This window comes from Wyeomyia smithii, unplaced genomic scaffold (assembly GCF_029784165.1).
Source record: "Wyeomyia smithii strain HCP4-BCI-WySm-NY-G18 unplaced genomic scaffold, ASM2978416v1 HiC_scaffold_24, whole genome shotgun sequence".
NCBI lineage: Eukaryota > Metazoa > Arthropoda > Insecta > Diptera > Culicidae > Wyeomyia > Wyeomyia smithii.
The window spans coordinates 6699-26055 of record NW_026599134.1 but is presented as its reverse complement, the minus strand read 5'-3'; the positions used below and the strand labels follow the sequence as shown (position 1 = coordinate 26055).

The following is a 19357-nucleotide window of genomic DNA, read 5'->3' as shown; positions in this document are numbered from 1 at the left end:
ACTATAATTTATATGAGAAAACAGAAAATGGCTCGAGCTTTTTGAGAATAAATTTAAATAAATTTAAAAAAAACTCAAAAGTCGTATCATATAGGGTAACCGCTCCTATATTCATCTCAGAACCTATATTCATCTCATCACGCCTTTTTATAAATTTATAGTCATATTTTACCATATCTTCAACGTAAAACTTTCCATCACTTGACAAAATCGAGAAGCAAATAGTTTTACTTTAAAAAATTTGTAGAAATTTGACGGTAAATTGAACAAATGAGAGAAATAAGATGAATATAGGTACACCTGACTGTATAAACTTGTGAAAAGCAATACATGACGTCTGCTAAATCCTTTAAAAAAGTAGGGATGGGAAATATCGACTTAAATGGCTATCGACAGTTATCGATAATTTCTCAATGCAATACTACGGATAGTTTGACAGCTAGAAGCAAATGCAGAAAAACAACAAAATGTTGCTTCCGCTGTCCACAGCGGAACAATATTTAAAAGTTTATTCGCACACATCGTCCGCACTAATGCGAAATCTCGTTGTTGTCCGTACGAGTTAGAGCGAGCGAAAATTATTATCTCTCAATTTTTTAACAATTTCAAAATGGATTTTTTGCGAGAGCGAACAAGCATCGTAGTCTCTTTCAACACTGGCAACACCAGTTTATTTTTCTCAGTTCTGGCATCATTGTGGAGTATGAATGCCAATGGGAAGGAAATATCAATAACTATCGATAAAACCCGATAGCCGATAGCCAGCAACTATCGATACTATAGATTTTTATTGATGGGCTTCTCATCCTTAGAAAAAGACTAATTCAATCTGTTAATTAATAAGGTCATGAAAAAAAATATACGAAAATTTCAATCAAAGAAATAGTTATCGGTTTCCGTTATACTCTACTAATTTTTTTGGAAATAAATATTGAAATTCAGTCCGCAAATATATATTTCGACTGTGACGTACAGTCTTCCTCAGTGCTTATGTGGACCAGTAGAGTATAACGAAAACCGATAACTATTTCTTTGATTGATCTCAATCACTCTGCTAAGACGCTCGTTATAGATTTTCTAGATTTATACGAAAATTTGATTCTGGAAATTTAATCGACACCCTAGATAAATCTTAGATTTGAAAAAAAAAAGGATAAATAAGAACATACCGCGTAGAAATCAACTTGAAAATCCATTTACAATAACTCGTAATCCTCGTAAAAATTGTTTGAATTTCGAAATTTGCTGTTATCTTTCCACCTAAGTGTAGCTATTATCGGACCAGAAAATAGAAATTGTGAGTTACATGATTCGAATGTTGGTTTTCCTTTCACTTATATTTTAATTGGAAATAACCCACATAATGACAACAATGTTCTCATAACTTCTAAATTTTTGAATAGTTTCCAGATTTTGCATATCTTCGTACAATTATAACTTAACTAGATTTTGGGCTTTAAAAATTGTTTGGATGTGCAGAATAGAATTGAATAATTTTCAACCGCTTTTTTCAGCCATACATTCAATCTTTGCCTTTGACGTTTCTATCGGATTGGTAGTTTTTAAGGAAATTTTTTTAAAATTTTGAATTTGTAGATCTTTTGTTCTCTTTTCTTTTTTTGATTTGGTATTAGGAATAACAAAATGGGAATTTGTGATTCACGAAATTTAGGATATCGCTATTGCATCGCTTTTTTACTAAGCATTATCAGGAATATAGGAAGACATAATTATTCCTCTATTCTCAGATATACAGTTTCTAATTCAATCCATTTCCAGTGAATTCAATTTTTACTAAACAGGTTTTGAATGAAATTGATATATTACGGTTAGAGAGTATATCAATCATTCATTTGAAACCCAGTACGTATTAGTTAAGATTATAAATAAACAATAAAAAAAAACAGTTTGAATGCACTTATACTTGAATAAAAAAAAGTTGTAGGTATTTGTTGAGGTAGAAATTATTTCTCTTTGCGAAGAATGGTTCAAAATTTTGTAAAATGCAAGCCAAACGTGATAACATTACTTGCCGCTAAAAATTGTTATGAAGCTAATAATACCAAACAATAGTTTTAGCAATATAATTTCCGTTCAAACTTACCGACTGCCAGGGCGATGCTGGTGCGAGTGGACGTGCGTTCCGTTGAGCTGCTCGCGGGAGCGCGATCTCGGCCTGGTGCGCCGCGTGCTGGACGCTATACTGTGTGCCGGGCCGACAATGGATCCGGCGTACGATGCTCTCGACATTCGCTCCGAAGCGGCCGCCAGCGACTGGCGGGATTGTCTAAGTTCTGTAAGAATTTCTTAAATTAATTTTTTATGGTTGTCGGTTCTGAATGAACAAGGCTACTGGAAACCAACCTGGTCGAGAGTTCACTAGATTGCTAGGGAACGCCGATCCGAGATAACCCCGTTGCGAGTGGTTAGAGAAACTGTGGTGCGACTGTCCGTCGGCAATGGACCGAGCTTTGCCAACTTTGCCGCCGACGGCGGAAAAGTGCGAAACGTGACTGCGCAGATCGTCCGGAATCGCTTGGTTCTCCATCGGATAGATCCGCGGCCGCGGAATCGAACGGCCACTGTACGCAGATACTTGATCCCAATCCTGTGTTCCATTCCCAAGCCGCAGTTCCCAATAGGTAGAAGAAGGTGGAAGAGAGGTTGGTTATGGCATGTGGGGCACTCTCTAATGGTGCGATAAATTGGGCGCTTGCAGCTGCCTCGACAGCTGAGTATAACCATCTTCACTACCACCAATTTGTAAAAACGTCGTGTCATCTCCACTCAACCGTCACCAAATGCAGTGCAATTTGTTAGTTGCGTTTTCCAGTAGAAAAGAGTCCTCCACCCAAGAACGGCTTACCATCCTGTGAATAGCGTTTCACGCTATTACCAGGAGAAAACTTATTTTCCTCAATTTTTTAAGCTCGAAAGGATGCCTGCTTTTAACCTGAATTTTCCCCCTTTTTCTGCAGTAAGCAAACGAACTCTAGCTTGTTCTCACATGGAGGAGAGCATAGTTTTCCAGATAATTAAGTGCAATAAACATGATAAGCTAACGACTCCATTACATTTGCAACGATATGTGAGCGCGCCTGCTTGTGAAGTGTAACAAACTCAGTATTCTATACACAATTTAGACTTGGTGCACTTTCGCTACCGGTGCACGTATACCTAGAGCTAGGGAAAAGTTGGCCTACCCTTTCATCGACGCTTTTTGTTTATGGCTGGCTTTCATTAGCGTTAACCGTGTTGTATTTACGGGGTAAATCTCGGCATTGAAAATAATTGGGGAGTCCTTTTCTGTGGCCTGTCGTCGTTTTTAACAGCTACTATGTTGTTTAGAGAGGTTAATTTGTAAGATTTATGAATATGGTTGCAATGGTTGGTGAAATTAATTACAGCTGAATGAGTTGTGCATGTTTTAGTGAACCGAACGAGCTTGCATGAGATATGCATAACAAGTGGAGTCCAGAAATCTAAGATCCCACTCAAGCTTCACTGCTTCCTTTCTGATCCATAGGTTTAATGGTAATTCTGCTCTCAAAGTTTTTTACCTCTGCACGAATCGAATGCTAGCCCATTCGTACGGCAAAGTGAAGTGAATTGGAATGGGAAAACGGGGGGAAAATTAGAATAATAATTAGAGTGTAAATACGAGTGCAGCATTGCTCATGTTCAAGAAGATGCATAATGGTCCCTAAATCGGCACGCGTATGCAGTTGGTTATGTTGCAGAAGAAAATGCAACGCAACGAGCAATCATCGTAATTGCACCTTAGGCTGCCGTTTTGCCGCTAAACTTAGCTTCGCTTTTCCGATTTCGAAAGGAAAATTGTTCCGACTGGTTTGCCAACTGAGAAGCGAGACAAGCCTATTCGAGTGGATCAGAAAGGAAGGCATTTCTTTCTCTGCATGCAGTGTGTTTAAGTGTAGAACATGCTTTAATTTTAAGCTAGTCTATTTTATTATTTAGTACATTAGTTTCGACCCAATTTGAACGTGGTTATATAAGCTATGTTTGCTTTTCTTTGGTATTCACATACATCGGGAATTAACGCTGAAATTCGGTCTCCCAGCTTGACGCTCAATCAATCACCGCAGGTTGCTTTTGAAGGAGTACCGTAGTGTTTGACTATCGCAAGCTGCAAGCACAGTTCTAACTTTCAATCGCATTCAACACATGAACTTCCTCAACGGTACTAAACTTTGATACAGTGGTAGTTTATTTGAATTTATTTAACGCTAAAACTCCTACTGTACAGTTGTTTTGCAGTCACATCCTTTCCGAGCAACTGTTTAGTTTCGCGGCCTGCATTCCCTTCACTCTTTGCTCGCTTTCATTCAAAGTTGCTTTATTTTCGAGCTTATACCATATAACACGATTAAGCATGCAATTCTCAGATGTGCAATTACACGTCCTTATTCCGGCTGTATTTTACGGAAGTCAACCAGGAGTTTGCATCCGGTTTCCCCTTCGGGGCAGTGTGTACAAATTTAGTTTCATCCAAGGCACTGAGAAAATGCTTTCCATGACGACGCAGTGGCGCCATTGAAAGGAATAGAAATTCAGTGGAGCTCAATTTTTTTTTCATTTTACTGGTGCATGTCATGTCAATACAAATAGATTCACCGAAGATGCCAATTTTCCATCTGTTGCTATTTATTTCCATTGCAATTCCACTACAATGTAGTGGAATGAAGTTCACAGAAAAATGATGAATTCTTTCGGTGCAACCGTTTACCGCTAGCGCGACCACGGGACACCGAAACGGGTAAAGTTTCGTTTCACTTCGTATGAAAAGTCAAAAATTACTCTTTTTTCACTGGTCGCGTACAAGTTTTCTATCAAATTGGTCGTAGAGGCGAATGCCGCTTATTAGCCGACTCTATAAAGGGTCGTAATCGTCTTATTCAGTATTTAACTGAAAAGATGTATAATTTTTTTACATATGATACGAAAAGCGCCAAGCCGTTCAAGGTCGTATTGAAAGGTCTCGCCAACGATCAAACCGTTGATGAGATCAAACTTACTTTAACCGAATTACTTGGCATAACCCCTACCCAAGTAATTCTAATGAAACAAAAATCACGAGGCGAAAACAGTCAGCGCATTGGAATTTCCCTTGTTAATTATTTAATTCATTTTAACCGCAGTGAGGTTAATAACTTAAAATTTTTTGAAAAAGCACATGCTTTATATAACGTGCGTGTAAAGTGGGAAGTTTATTGGAAGTTTGGCGGAGGTGAAAAGCATATCACCCAATGCCGTATTTGCCAACGTTATGGCCATGGTTCAAAGTTCTGTAACATGGACAAGAAATGCCTCATTTGTGGAGACTCTTCTCACAAAAAAGACACATGTCCTGTGAAAGAGAGTAAAAATTTTCGCTGTGCGAATTGTAACGGCAACCATATTTCAAATTTTTATCAATGCCCAGTCCGTTTAGCAATTGTTGAGACAAGGCAAGGTAAACAAAATTCAATTTCCCAATCAAAACAAACTCCAAAATAAAATTCTCCAAGCGTACCTATAACGCCCACTTCTTCTACCCCTCTGCATACTCGTTTAACATATGCACAGGTTACAGGTAGTTCGAACATTCTACCGCCAAATGTTGGTAGTTCGAAAATTACCGCTAATATGGGTAAGCAAAACACGCTAGAAAATAATTGTACACCTATTACCCCAGCTAATATTGCTACCGAAAGTATTTTTTCTAATGTCAACTGCCTGGGGTCTATTACGGCTGGTAAACTTTCTTTTCTGCAACACGCAATGCTCGATCTCATGAACGCCATATTGCAGGCAAATTCAATGTTTGAAGCCATTCAAATAGGTACAAATTTTACAATCAAAATTGTTTCTGATTTAAAATTTAGCAATGATTTTGAATAAACCGATCAAAATTTTAAATTGGAATGCTCGCTCATTGAAGACCAATGAGAATGAGCTTTTTAATTTTTTAACAGTAAATAATGTGCATATTGCAATTATTACTGAAACATTTTTGAAACCTAACATAAAATTGAAATATGATCCCAATTACGTGGTACATAGATATGATAGGATTCAGGGTTCCGGCGGTCGAGTTGCAATTGTTATTCATCGCCGAATCAAACATCGTGCTCTTCCCCATTTTGAGACGAAAGTTATTGAAACTTTGGGAATTAAAGTTCAAACTGAACTTGGGATTTTATTTATTGCCGCAGCATATTTACCATTTCAATGCACACACGAGCACAAAAATTATTTCAAAGGTGATTTACAAAAACTCACCAGGAATTGTTCGAAATTTTTTATAATCGGCGATTTTAACGCTAAACATCGTTCATGGAATAATTCTCGAAGTAATTCCAATGGCAAAATTTTATTCAATGATTGCTCTTCAGGATACTATTCTATTTTGTCTCCGAATAGTCCTACATGCTTTTCTTCTGTAAGAAACCCATCAACAATTGATTTGGTGCTAACAGATCAAAGTCATGTATGTAGTGATTTGATCACACATGCTGACTTTGATTCTGACCATCTTCCAATAACTTTTTCTTTATCACATGAATCAGTTTATCAGTTTTAAACCCTATGAGCTCTGTTTTTAATTATAACAAGGCTAATTGGGAAAGATACAAAACTCGTATTGAGAGAAATTTTCAATAATGAGCTTGATTTACAAAACGAGGTGAATAATGCTTCCAGCATTAAAATGTGCAATTGTTGATGCCAGGAATTATTCTGTTCCAAAGGCTCAAGTGAAATTTGATTCACCAATAATTGACGAAAGTCTTCAACTTCTAATTCGTTTGAAAAATGTCCGCAGACGTCAATATCAACGTTCTCGTGACCCTGTTTTTAATACTATTTATAAAGATTTACAGAAAGAGATTAAACATAGATTTACTCTTCTGAGAAATCAAAATTTTGAGACTAAAGTTGAAAAATTGAAACCATATTCAAAACCCTTTTGGAAGCTGTCGAAGATTCTTAAGAAACCTTCAAAGCCTATTCCAGTTTTAGAAGATGGTGAACGTTTTCTTGTATCCAATGAACAAAAGGCTCAAAGACTTGCTCAGCAGTTTGAGCGTGTTCATAACTCAAATTTGAATTTTGTGAGTCCAATTGAAAATGAAGTCACACGTCAATTTGATTTAATTTCTTCCCAGAATTTTTTACCTGCAGAAATAATTGAAACTAACTTGAATGAGATTAAATCAATTATTAAAAATTTCAAAAATATGAAAGCACCCGGTGACGATGGAATCTTTAATATACTAATCAAACATCTCCCTGAGAGCACAATGGAATTTTTAGTGAAAATTTTCAATTGCTACTTCAAAATTGCATATTTTTCCAAATTATGGAAAAATGCAAAAATCACTCCAATTTTTAAACCGGATAAGAACCCAGCTGAAGTTTCAAGTTATCGACCAATCAGTTTGCTTTCTTCAATAAGTACACTGTTTGAGAGAATTATTCTTAACAGAATGATGTCACACATCAACGAAAATTCAATTTTTGCAAATGAACAGTTTGGATTTCGCCATGGGCATTCCACAACTCATCAATTGCTCAGAGTTACTAATATGATACGAGCTAACAAATCTGAAGGTTATTCCACTGGAGCTGCTCTTTTAGACATAGAAAAAGCATTCGACAGTGTTTGGCATAAAGGTTTGATTGCGAAATTGCAAACTTTTAATTTTCCAATTTTCCTAATCAAAATTTTAAAAAATTATCTTACTGATCGAACTCTGCAGGTTGTCTATCAGAATTCAAAATCTGATAGGTTTCCTGTCAGAGCAGGTGTACCTCAAGGTTCAGTCTTGGGTCCAGTCCTGTACAACATATTCACTTCAGATCTTCCTGATTTGTAATTTTTAATTTTTCCTTCCTACTTGCAAAAGTGGAAAATCTCTCCCAATGCTTCTAAAACTCAAATGATAATTTTTCCGCATAAGCCTAGGGCTTATTTCCTCAAGCCAAACAATAATCACGTTGTCAAGATGAATGGGGTTATTTTAAGTTGGTCTGACAAGGTTAAGTACTTGGGACTAATTTATGATAAAAAACTTATTTTCAAAGAGCACATTGAGAGTATACAAGCCAAGTGCATCAAATATACGAGATGTTTATATCCTCTAATTAACAGGAATTCTAAACTTTGTTTAAAGAACAAACTTTTGATTTACAAACAAATTTTTAGACCAGCAATGCTTTATGCTTTACCGATCTGGTCAAGTTGCTGTTCAACAAGGAAGAAAACGCTCCAAAGGATTCAGAATAAAATTCTGAAAATGATTTTGAAGCGTCCTCTTTGGCTTGGTACACTCGAATTACATAGACTTACTGGTGTTGAACCATTAGAAGCTATGTCAAATAAAATTATTAACAATTTTCGACAAAAATCGTTGCAATCCTCAATTGCTACGATAAGCTCTCTTTATAGCCAATAAGTTAGCAATTAAGTTAGTTGTAAGTTTACTTCCCCTTTTCTGACAAGTAGGTTTAAATCCCTACGAATGATAAGTCCTAATTGCGAAAGCAAACAAATCCTAACAATTAAAATTACAAATTTCTAATAGTGTTGAGAAGTCACCATTTGTGATTGGACACACATACTCATTATTTACTAATATTTATCATAAATACTTAAGCTACTAACAAATCTCCCCTTAAAAAAATAAGAAAGCATTTACTTCCAAAGTCTAGGGCTCGAGACTTTTCGAAAAAATGAATAATCTTCAATTGTTTGTTTAGTTGCCTTGAAAAGGGTAGTCTTCTGTTCAAATATTGTTATGCTGATCGCAACCTTTGTGCTGCTCCGAAAGTGAAGGAATTAGGCACCCTGACAACAGACTGTAAAAGCTGTTTTCACACTTAGTAAATTAGACGGCAGCCGCAGATTTCGCTTACTAGGATCCTGCATAGAATTTTTGCCTGTGTTGTTAATCTTCAATTACTTGTTTATTTCTTTGTGCAGCCCCGACAGTGGGGAAATAAAGGTACAGGTCGGACTCGATTATCCGGAACATCAAAAATTTTTTCATTCCGGGTCATCGAGTTTTCCGGATAATCGAATCACACAAAAAATACTGAAACTTTACGATTAACGAACATAAAATAAATATTTCTTTTCTTTATTTTACTTGTATGATGCAGTGGCGTAACCAGAAGTTACTTCTGAGGCGAAAGGGGGTAAAATCTTAAGAAGCAAAAAGAAAATAAATTGGACATTGATTATTTTCACTTAATTCGAGGCAAAATTTCGGAATAAAAATTGAAAACAGACACCAAAAAAAAAATAAAATTCCGGATAATCGAGTCTGAAATTCCGGATAATCGAATTCCGGATAATCGAATTCCGGATAATCGAGTTTCCGGATTATCGAGTCTCCGGATAATCGAGTCCGATCTGTACTTCGACCACACACACTGAAAACAACCGCGCTGCTGCTAAGACATGTGGCCAGCCGGACAAATGGTTTGTTTGAGCCGAAAGCAAATCTGGAAAGCCAGCTGATACTGGCGCTGATAATACCGTGTATAATACCTAAAAAAATCGGTGTTCAAAAACCATTCAGTGGCAATAAGATAAAAACCATTTCAAAATGATAACATAACATCTGTTATCGCTGCAATGTGTGATGCAGTTTAACCAGCCGGAAGTACACATCGCAACGCTTTACCTGCTCGGCACAGTTACCTCAACGAAATGAGCGAATTATTTCCACAAATTCTCTATTCATAGTGAGCTAGCAATATAACTTTTTTCCTCAATTTTCTACACATTTTATGTCCTCTACAAAATTATTAGTAAAACAAAAATACATATTTATAGTTGGAAATACAAAAGTTATTCAACCATTAACGGTTTTTCAAGTGTTAGTTCAACATTAATTTACTCATTCGTACGCAAAAATACGCAGATAACTATTTAATATTCTGAAAACACGTTTATTCTATTTTCAAAAAAATATAAATAAAATCATTCGTCTAATAGAGTCTTTTCGATTGTTTTAATGAATGAATTTTTTGGCATGAAAATTCGTACTTTTTCAAAAAACTTTGTTATTTCTAAACATAGCGTTTTACAATCTTCTGCAAAAATAAAAACCCATAAAAATCGCACAATTTTGAGGAAGATTATAAAAATATAGAAAATCGTGGGAAAGAGTTATGAAGAAAATCTGATTTTTTAGTCACAGTTTCACACATGGCATCATATAAAGTGAATCAATCATCAATTTTTCGAGTTTAATTTTCGTCGTCTTCACTGTCTAGTTAAAATTGAATAAGAAGAACTTTGGCATCCTCAGTCAATTCTTTCGTGTTAAGTTTTGGCCAGCCTCCGTTACCATCGGATCCGAGGAAACTGTGTTCTTTTTATTCCTCCCGCGACTTAACTGAGAAAATATTTCAAAATTATCAACAGTTTATTGGTATTTCCATTACAACAGCCGCTCATAAGAATTCCAGAAGCTTTATAAGAAAATTCGAAACACCCAATGGAGAATAGTGCTGGGACTATCCGGATTAAGATATCTGGATACCCGGCCTCGGATATCCGACAAATATCCAAAATCCGGATCAACCGGATATCCGGATATTATCCGATAGGATATCCGGATTTTCGCATAGTCGGATATCCGTTTAATGAAATAAATAGTTACGAGGTGGTGGGGGGGTTGTGGAAGAAGCCATTTTTTGCGTTACTTTTTATTTAAATGGCCTTCAAAAGACAGAAAAAAAATCGGATATCCGGATAGTAAATATCCGGAAATCCGGGTATCCGACTATTCGATTATCCGTATCCGAATATCCGGATATCCGGATAGTATCCGTTTACCTATCTGTGATCCGAGCTTCAAATAACCGGATTACGAATAAATCCGCTTGAAAGTCCCAGCACTAATGGAGAAGACAACAAAGTTGTCACTTTAGATGACGTCATGTGTGAAACTGTGACTAAAAATTCATATGTTTTTCATAACTCTTTCCCATGATCTCCTTCAGTTTTCTGATTTTCAATAAAATTGTGCGGTTTTTATGGGGTTATATTTTTGCTGAAGATTGTAAAACGCTATATTTAGAAATAACAAAGTCATATGAAAAAATAAATTTTTCATATCACTTTTAGGTGAAATAATCACTAAATCGTCCATTCTGAATAAAGCGCAATAACGTACAAAGAAACTTCTCCAAATAAAGTATATTACTAAAATCAAATTTGAGGACGCTATTAATTTTGAGCACGAAATCAGCAAAATAAAACACTGTGCTGTGCACTGGTAGAGACACTGTAAGCGTTTGAAAATGATATCATAACATCTGTTACCGCGTGTGCGACGCGGTCTAACCATCGAGAAGTACACATCGCAGCTCTCTTTCTGTGCAACACGGCCTTCAAAGTAAAATGAGTGATTAATGTTCGAACTTCCTCTATTTATAGTAAGCTAGCGAGCAGCAGAAAACAAGCAAAGGAGAAACGAGCTTGTGATTGGTTGAAAGTTGCAAAACTAAACTGAGTAAATGATTTTCAGTTAAACTTTGTACTCATTCACCATCGTTAAAATGCTAACAATTATATCATAGCATCATCGCCAGGAAGAAGGCCAAAGCCCTCAACCTGCAAATCGCAACATTTGCTGCTACCGTGGTGCTGCTGATATATGTGATCAACAGCCAAGTGATTTGTTTAAGCCGAAAGTAAATTGGGAAAACCAGCTGATAGTGGCGCAACCCGCTACTGTTACTGTCGCAATCCGCTACAGCTAACTAGGTATTCTATTCTGTCAACCTTTTTAGGGAAAGCCAGCAAGCGACCAATCAGAGGACATACTTTTTGTTTCGACAAGGCTTAACATTTTTCAATAGTACAATAGTGCGTATAATTGAACAACAGAATTTGCGTGTATAATTTTCCAATCGATTGCTGCAAAAATGAAGCAAATCGGTTGAAAAGAAACTGCCTTATAAGCATTTAAAAGGGACAAATTTCATCCCCCTTGCGTTCGAAAATTTTCAATTTACACCCCTATGTGGTAAGCTAAAAAAAACATAAGCATAAGCTCATATGCAATCGCATTTGCTCATAAGAGTGCAAAACCATTATAAATCAATAAAGCCTTTTTTAGAATTCTGATTGTTTTCGATAACGATATTGTTAGCTAAACATTGATAGTTGGTAGAACTTGGAAATAAAAAAAAAAGAAGTTATAATCACCGATACATTTTATTGCAATTTTTTATATTGTTTTTTTTTTTCGAAAATACAGCGTTACTATTTTATTTCTCTATTACAACTTTACCAAAGACACTATACCGATTTTATTTAACAAACCGTTTTTATTTTAGTAATATTTTCATCATTATTGGTAACACTGCTCAGTGAATTGGATTCAAATGTCAGTAAAAATTTCTTTGTGCTAACGGGAAATCTAATTTTATTGACAAAAAAATATAGCCAAAACGGTTTGTTTGATCAGTATAGTGTCTTCGGCAGAAGAACTTCTGAAGAAATCTAATGAAATATGCAATATGAAAAAAATTTGAAAAATAATTTATTTTTTTTAAATTATACTTCTATTTTCTATTTCTCCAAGTTCAATCAACTATCAATGTTCAGCGGACAAAGATGTTGTGGATTCTGATTAATGCCGAAGTGGTGTGAGATACAGTGACGTAGCCAGGTTAAATCCCTGAGCCTTTGATCTTAATTTTATTTCTCAATATTAAGGTAAAGTAGAACCTTAACGGCACTTACTGCTCCATTATTCTGGCTCTTCAACATGTCACTGGAATATGGATGCTTCCCATTAGAATGAAAAAGCTCGTTTCTAGTGCCTGTTTTCAAATCAGGCCGGAAATCCGACATACGCAATTATCGTGGAATAACCCTAATCTCTTGCATTCCTAAACTATTCGAAGCAATTGTAAATGAAAAACTATTTTTCCAAATTAAAAACCGAATAACTAAGAAGCAAAATGGCTTCTTCAAGGGCCGATCAACATCGGCCAATTTACTTGAATTTATAAATTATTCATTGAATGCAATGGATAATGAAAAACATGTAGAAGCTCTTTACACAGATTTCAATAAGGCATTTGATCGCATAGACATACCAATGCTACCCTTCAAATTGCAAAAAATGGGACCTGAGCCAGAACTCCTGATGTGGCTCGAATCATATTTAACCAATCGCCAACAAATAGTTAAATTTAACGGACAAAACTCAAATCCGATTCTAGTTACTTCGGGTGTCCCCCAAGGTTCTCATTTAGGACCTCTTCTTTTCATCTTGTACGTTAAGGACATTTCCTTTATTCTCAAAAAACTAAAAGTGTTAATTTATGCCGACGATATGAAGCTCTTTTTGGAAATAAGAAATGAAGGAGACATCAATGCATTCCAGAATGAAATATACAAATTCTACGCTTGGTGTAAAAAAGCTTACTAGAGTTAAATGTAAAAAAATGCAACCACATATCATTCTGTCGAATTACAATATCATCAGGAAATCAAATTGTAGCAAATTGTAAAAGAGTTAGGGACTTAGGAGTTGTCTTAGACTCCAAACTAACCTTTATTGACCATTACAACACATTAATCCACAAAGCTATTAACATGCTAAGATTTATAAAGCACTTTTGTTACAACTTTCAGGATCCGTATACCATCAAAACATTATATATAGCCTATGTAAGATCAATACTGGAATACTGCAGCATTGTATGGTAACCCTATACAATCACGCACGAAGAAAGAATAGAATCAGTACAAAAGCAATTTTTATTGTATGCTCTTCGTAAATTAGGTTGGACATCATTTCCTCTTCCATTGTATGAAGCACGTTGCATGCTCATAAACATACAATCATTGAAAGAGCGTCGTGAATTTGCAATAGTGTCATTTGTAATGGACATCGTTTCGCAGCGCATTGATCCAGCTACACTTTTATCTAAGCTAAACTTCTACGCACCTATTAGACAACTTCAAAATCGAAACACGTCTGCCACCAATCATTACCGCACAAATTATGCTAAATTCGGCCCCTTGAATCGTACGAAGACCACTCACAATCAATACTGCGAAACCATCGACTTTACAATGTCTCGGCATGAACTTAAACACTTTTTTAGCTCAATACGCAATCGCAACGCTTATTGAATTAAAAAAAATAGTTTGTAAGTAAACATTGTATTAGAATATTATAATTATTGTATATTCTCTACTCTTGATTGACGAAATGAATAAATAAATATTTGTTGATGGAATTTTTATGAAAAAATAACCTTCGTTTAGTGATAGGGCTCAAAACACACTTTCTCAAAAAAAGTCCCCATGCAAAATTTCAGCTCGATCGGACTTCGGGGTGTGGAGTCTCAACGCGGCCAAAACAAACAAAACTTTGACCGATTTGAGGCTCGACTTACGGAAGTCCGATCGCAAAAACTGCGTAAATCTCTTAGACCTTTGCGAGGGACTTGTAGCACATAAGTACCAGTACGTGCTGAGAAAATAACTACCTGCCGGACAGATTTATTTTAAATAACAAATTTAACCTTACTTACTGAAGCCCTGGAGAAAAACAGCTCGCTCATCCGATTTTTCCCTGCCGTTTCCCAATTTTCTAAGGAAAACTTTATTACTACTTTTGTTTTGTTTCCTGCCTATTTCATCGCCATGCGACGGGGGGGGGGGGGGGGGGGGGGGGGGGGGGGGTAAACGAGGTGTCTAGTATCAGCACCTTACTCCGACGCATGAATATCGGAAAAATATACTATTTCAGACTATATAGCGAAAGGTTGCATTGACTGTCCGTCTGTCTGTGGGAATGGATTTTTGTAATTTATACATGGTTCTAGGAAAGTTTATGTGATGCGATGAACAACAATTCGAATGTTGTTCTCGAATTGACCATTGACTAAACTATGCAATGGTTTTCTTAAGCAGCATGAGCGTTGCACGGTAAGGGCCGTCACTAAAGATAGCAAGAAAACATTTAATCTTGTACGTTACTCTCTCCTATTCTCTGTCTTTAATAAGCTCCCGTGCTCATATCCCTATGATTTATTTTTCAAAATGTGAGACTATCCATTGAAATCCGGGACCATTCGATTGGTACGTTTGCTTTTGCTTCGCATAGTTTAATCAAAATGTTTGATTTTGTAGTTAAATTTTGGCTTTCCCGGAGAGAATGGCAAGAATTTTTTTCGCTGCGTAACGCTGATCTTACCTCCCTCCTTTCCTGCGTAACGAATCGTAACGTTAGAGGGTACCCCGTCTCCCTCTTAAGAGCCTTACGTAATTTATGGATGCATACTTTTTTGTTATTTGTTTTATGCGAAGTGTGAAAGCGTGTTAATTTCCACGAACTGAAGTTATCGTGTAATGTTTCTCTGTGGGTTTATTACTCTGTGCAAATCTTGTATTTGAGACAAAATTATTCAACGACATGTTGAAAATTCCCCATGAAGTAGGTGACTATTCTGTTGTGAACTCCTGGTTGATACCTCCTCGCAGTAAATTTAGAAATGAAAAATTCTGTTCTTCTAAAGTGTAATCTAAAGTTTATCATCGTTTTTGGATTATATTTGGTTTAGTTTTAAAATGGTAATATTTTCTACAAAGTTTCAAGAAGGGAACATTTGGAGTTCATCAAAATTGAACCAAATAAAGTTGTCCTCCCAGAATATAACTCCGTTTGCAAATAAATGTTCCGTATCGTGAATCTAAGTATATTTCCAGCTCCACATGTATCTTTATATGTTAGCACGTCTACCCAGCTACTGTTCTGTTTTGTAGCTCCACCATTAATCTAGATTAATTCTAAAACACTACCCACTAAACACAAACGTGTTACAGCCACACGCAACACAAACAACAACAAAAAAACACGATTGTTACTGGCGAAACTTCAAAGCTTAGTGATCGTTAGTTTGTTACGGTTGCCGAAAATGCTTCGCTTTACCTTGTGCGAGTTGAAGGCGGACAGGGTGGCCAACGATCCGAGCGGTCCGTTCGGGCTGGGTGTTGGACCGCAACAGTTCACCGGAAGGCCGGCGATGGGCAGGGCACTTTTCTGCTGTGACAGCGACTGCAGCCGTTTCCTTTGCCGTCTGAAAAGAATCCTTTCGATGTAGAAGCGTAACCAGCAGCAGTTGTGGTGGGTGTGGTGTGCAGTGATTGATGAAGAAGGTGCATTAGAGGGACACGAATGGATCGAAATTACTAGTGAAGTTTCTAAAGGGAAGGGTAATAGGCTTACCTGGTAGCTGCGATGAAGACGATCACGGCAATCGCGATTGTACCGCAGATGGCAGCACTGGCTGCGATCGTGATCTTGTCCATGTTTGATGCCGGGGAAGCCACTGTTCGCACTTCACGACACTGGCTGTAAGGCACATTTTCCGGCGTAACGCTGATCTCCTCCAGGGACACAACGCATACGATGAAGCACTCGGCCGATGGAACGTTTTTGATTTTGAACTCCCGCTCGCTGGCTTCTAGGGGTGGTCCTTGTTTGAAACTCTTATCGCCGAACAGGCGATAAACAACACGGAAGCCTAGAATGTTAGCGGTGTCCGAGTCCCACTGGATGATGACCGAGCTGTCCTGTCGGGAGCTGCGGGAGAAGGAATCGAATTAAAATTAGTTTGAGCAACGGTGAAAGCTCTGACGCCTTACCTAAAAGCATTTTTAACTTGAACCTCTTTGGAATCATCGATTTGAGTACCCCGTTGCGGTGGGAATCCCAGCACCAAAGGAGGTCTTTGTTTGTGTGGTGGTGAGTTGTTGTTGTTGCGCCAGTTCTTCGTAACACTAGCTTTTGTGGTAGCTGCTGTGCTCTGCTTAGTTGTTGAATGCGTTGTTGTTGTCAGGGCCGTCGTGCTGTCGGTGGTGGAGTTTGTCGCTGAAGTCTCCTGCGATGGAGACGATGAGGATACGGATGTGGTTGTGGGTGACGTCGTGGAAACTGCAATCGAGCTATTGACCGTTGTATTCGTTGTGCCAATCGAAGTTGTTGGTGGCAGAGTTGTGAGAATCGTGGTCACTCGAGGGGTGGTTGTTGTTTTTGGCACCAGGGAGTCAACGATCCCCACTGGCCCGTCGAGACTGACTTCAGCGTCTGGGCAGGTAAGTTCTTCAGGTTGGATAGAGTAGAAGCCTCGATCGCGAAAGCGATTCGGAGACCCGCAGAATTGTGGGTTGCGTTCACGGGATGTTACCTATAATGGAAGATTGTCAGTTGAGTTGATTAAACATAAGCCCGGAACTTATCAAAATACTTGTAAATCGCCATTACGAATCCACTCGGCTACCCAACGTAGCTTACAGTCACAGTGCAGGAATCTACCTCCGAGCGATAGTCCCCGCAAAGTTCTATTAAGATGTAGCAGAGCTTTCTCAGGCACTGTTGGAAGCGGGTTGCCATCAAGGGCTAGCAAAGTGACGGCCGGATTACCGCGGAATGCAGTCTCCGGCAAGGCAGTTAGCAGGTTGAAACCAATGTCCAAGACTCGCAGCTCACGCAGCGAGTGGATAGCACCGACAGGAAACTCCGCCAGCAAATTGTTCAGCAAGCTCAACGAGCTCAGCGTCTTACGAACACCGGAAAAGGCAGTCTCTCCAAGATTCTGGATAAGGTTTCGTTCCAGGTTCAGAGCTGTGAGGGAATCCAAACCTTCGAAGGTACGCATCCCAGCCGATCCCGGCAGTTCGCGGATGCCATTTTGAGAGAGATCCAGAAAAGCCAGCATTTTAAGACCGCGAACTGCTTCCGGGACTCTTTTCTGTTTCGTACCTTTTAGGTTGAGATTTTTCAAACTACTTTCCAAACCTCTGAAGGCAAAAGGTGCCAGCGTGACATTGTTGTCACTTAGCTTAAGCGTAGACAATTTGGCTAGGCCGTTGAAGGCATCGTTTGGAATGGTGTGAATCCGATTTTTGGACAAATCCAGCAGGTTTAAAATGTTCAAAATTTTCAACGCTCTTATCGGAACCTCATCCAGCAGGTTATCCTGCAGGTTCAAGTTCTTCAGGATATTCTCCTGGCCTTTGAAGGCCATATCGTCGATCTTACGCATGTCGCAACTGCTTAGCTGAACATTGAACAACTTAAGGTTTTCGAAAACATTTGCCTCCAGCTTTTCGATGGTGGAATTATTGATGTACAACAGATCAAGAGGAGTCGATCGAGCATACTTATCTAAGGCTTCCACTAATATCGGAAATTCAACCTGTTACAAGAAAAAAGATAGTTAACGGTTTTTAGAGCGTTGCTGCTTGGTTGTACTACTTACTTGATCACATTGCACAGACAGCTCCTGTCCGAGGTTGTAGGCACAAAGACAGGATGTTTGCAGATCGGGCACCTCTCGTTGCCAGGGACACTGTGCCACCGCGGAACGCACGATTAGCAGAAGCGTCGAAAGCAGAAATCCTAGATTGTGTAACATTTTCATTTGGATCAACTTTAACTACTAGTCAACTAACGATAATCAAACTTAACACTATAAACTAGCAACAAAACTGTCAAAAATTTTGCGTAGACTAACTGAGATCGAAGCAAGATCTCATTCGGGAGTAATTGAAATGTTTCGTCGTCATTCGTTGTGGCTCTTCAGAGAGCTTCTTCGCAACGCGTTCCACGCGTATTATCGATTCAGGTTCCGTCAGCTACAGTTTCATCAAGTACCGGCAAGGTCTAGTCTAGTCTGAATGGAGTTGTAACTGTTCCGGCTGCTCTTGCATTTTGTGATGCTCCTGATGCGGGCGATGCAATCTGCAAAAAGAAACGGAGAAAAGCGAACAAAAGTTATACAAATCGGTTAGCGCTAAATATGATTGATGATAAGCTCGTTTATCGTCCGGTCAAGTCTCGGTCTGGCTGTGAGGTGGCTGGCAAGACGAATGGCGGCGGTCTGGTGCAGAGATCTCGGAATATGATTGAGAAGCGGGAAGTTCAGAGCCGGCTCGGGGCTGGCTGGCATGTCACGGTCGCTGGGAATCGGGGTCAGCTATCGATAAGAGACCATCTCCAGCCGCCAACGCAACGCGCACGTTGTTAAGGAAGCACGAGGACATCGAACGGGATCATCAATTTCTATTAGAGTGAGAACCACTTTAGCTAATGGGGTGTTCTGGATCGAAAGAGTTTCGGAGTGCATTTGGCGATGCTTTCGGTTTGCATCGAATATTTTCTTGCCTTTTCTTTTGGTGCAGTTAGTTTGTCAAATGGCAACAGGAGACTCGTTTGACCACAATCAAGGACATGCTAAAATTTCAGAGATTAGATTGAATGAATTTGCAAAATCAATAGTTTGGAAAGTGGTGCTTCACACCGTATTGCAG

At 38.2% G+C, this 19357-nt stretch overlaps 1 protein-coding gene across 4 annotated transcripts; it reads right to left on the bottom strand.

The window, feature by feature from the left end:
• Nucleotides 1-2078: 2078 nt before the first annotated feature.
• On the bottom strand, nt 2079-18785 carry LOC129733736 (leucine-rich repeat and fibronectin type-III domain-containing protein 3). 4 transcript variants are annotated; one of them, XM_055695265.1, is made up of 7 exons: nt 18307-18785; nt 17293-18243; nt 16691-17232; nt 16272-16628; nt 15975-16134; nt 2365-2608; nt 2079-2306 (listed from the first exon to the last, which is right to left on the bottom strand). In XM_055695265.1, exons 1-7 carry the CDS (start codon nt 18466-18468, stop codon nt 2101-2103), a joined length of 2622 nt encoding a protein of 873 aa, XP_055551240.1. In that variant the 5' UTR covers nt 18469-18785; the 3' UTR covers nt 2079-2100. The 4 variants fall into 4 exon arrangements, with proteins under 4 accessions (XP_055551240.1, XP_055551242.1, XP_055551243.1 ...); XM_055695267.1 differs by having other exon boundaries at nt 2079-2294; XM_055695268.1 differs by having other exon boundaries at nt 2079-2294; nt 15975-16122.
• Nucleotides 18786-19357: the final 572 nt, after the last annotated feature.

Excerpts from the sequence above, each read along its gene's own strand:
- LOC129733736 (XM_055695265.1), bottom strand. The coding sequence starts at position 18,468 with ATGAAAATGTTACACAATCTAGGATTTCTGCTTTCGACGCTTCTGCTA. Across the intron at positions 18,244-18,306 it reads TGTCTGTGCAATGTGATCAA|GTTGAATTTCCGATATTAGT; the intron begins GTAAGTAGTACA and ends TTCTTGTAACAG. Across the intron at positions 2,609-15,974 it reads CCGCCTTCAACTCGCACAAG|GATTGGGATCAAGTATCTGC; the intron begins GTAAAGCGAAGC and ends AATGGAACACAG.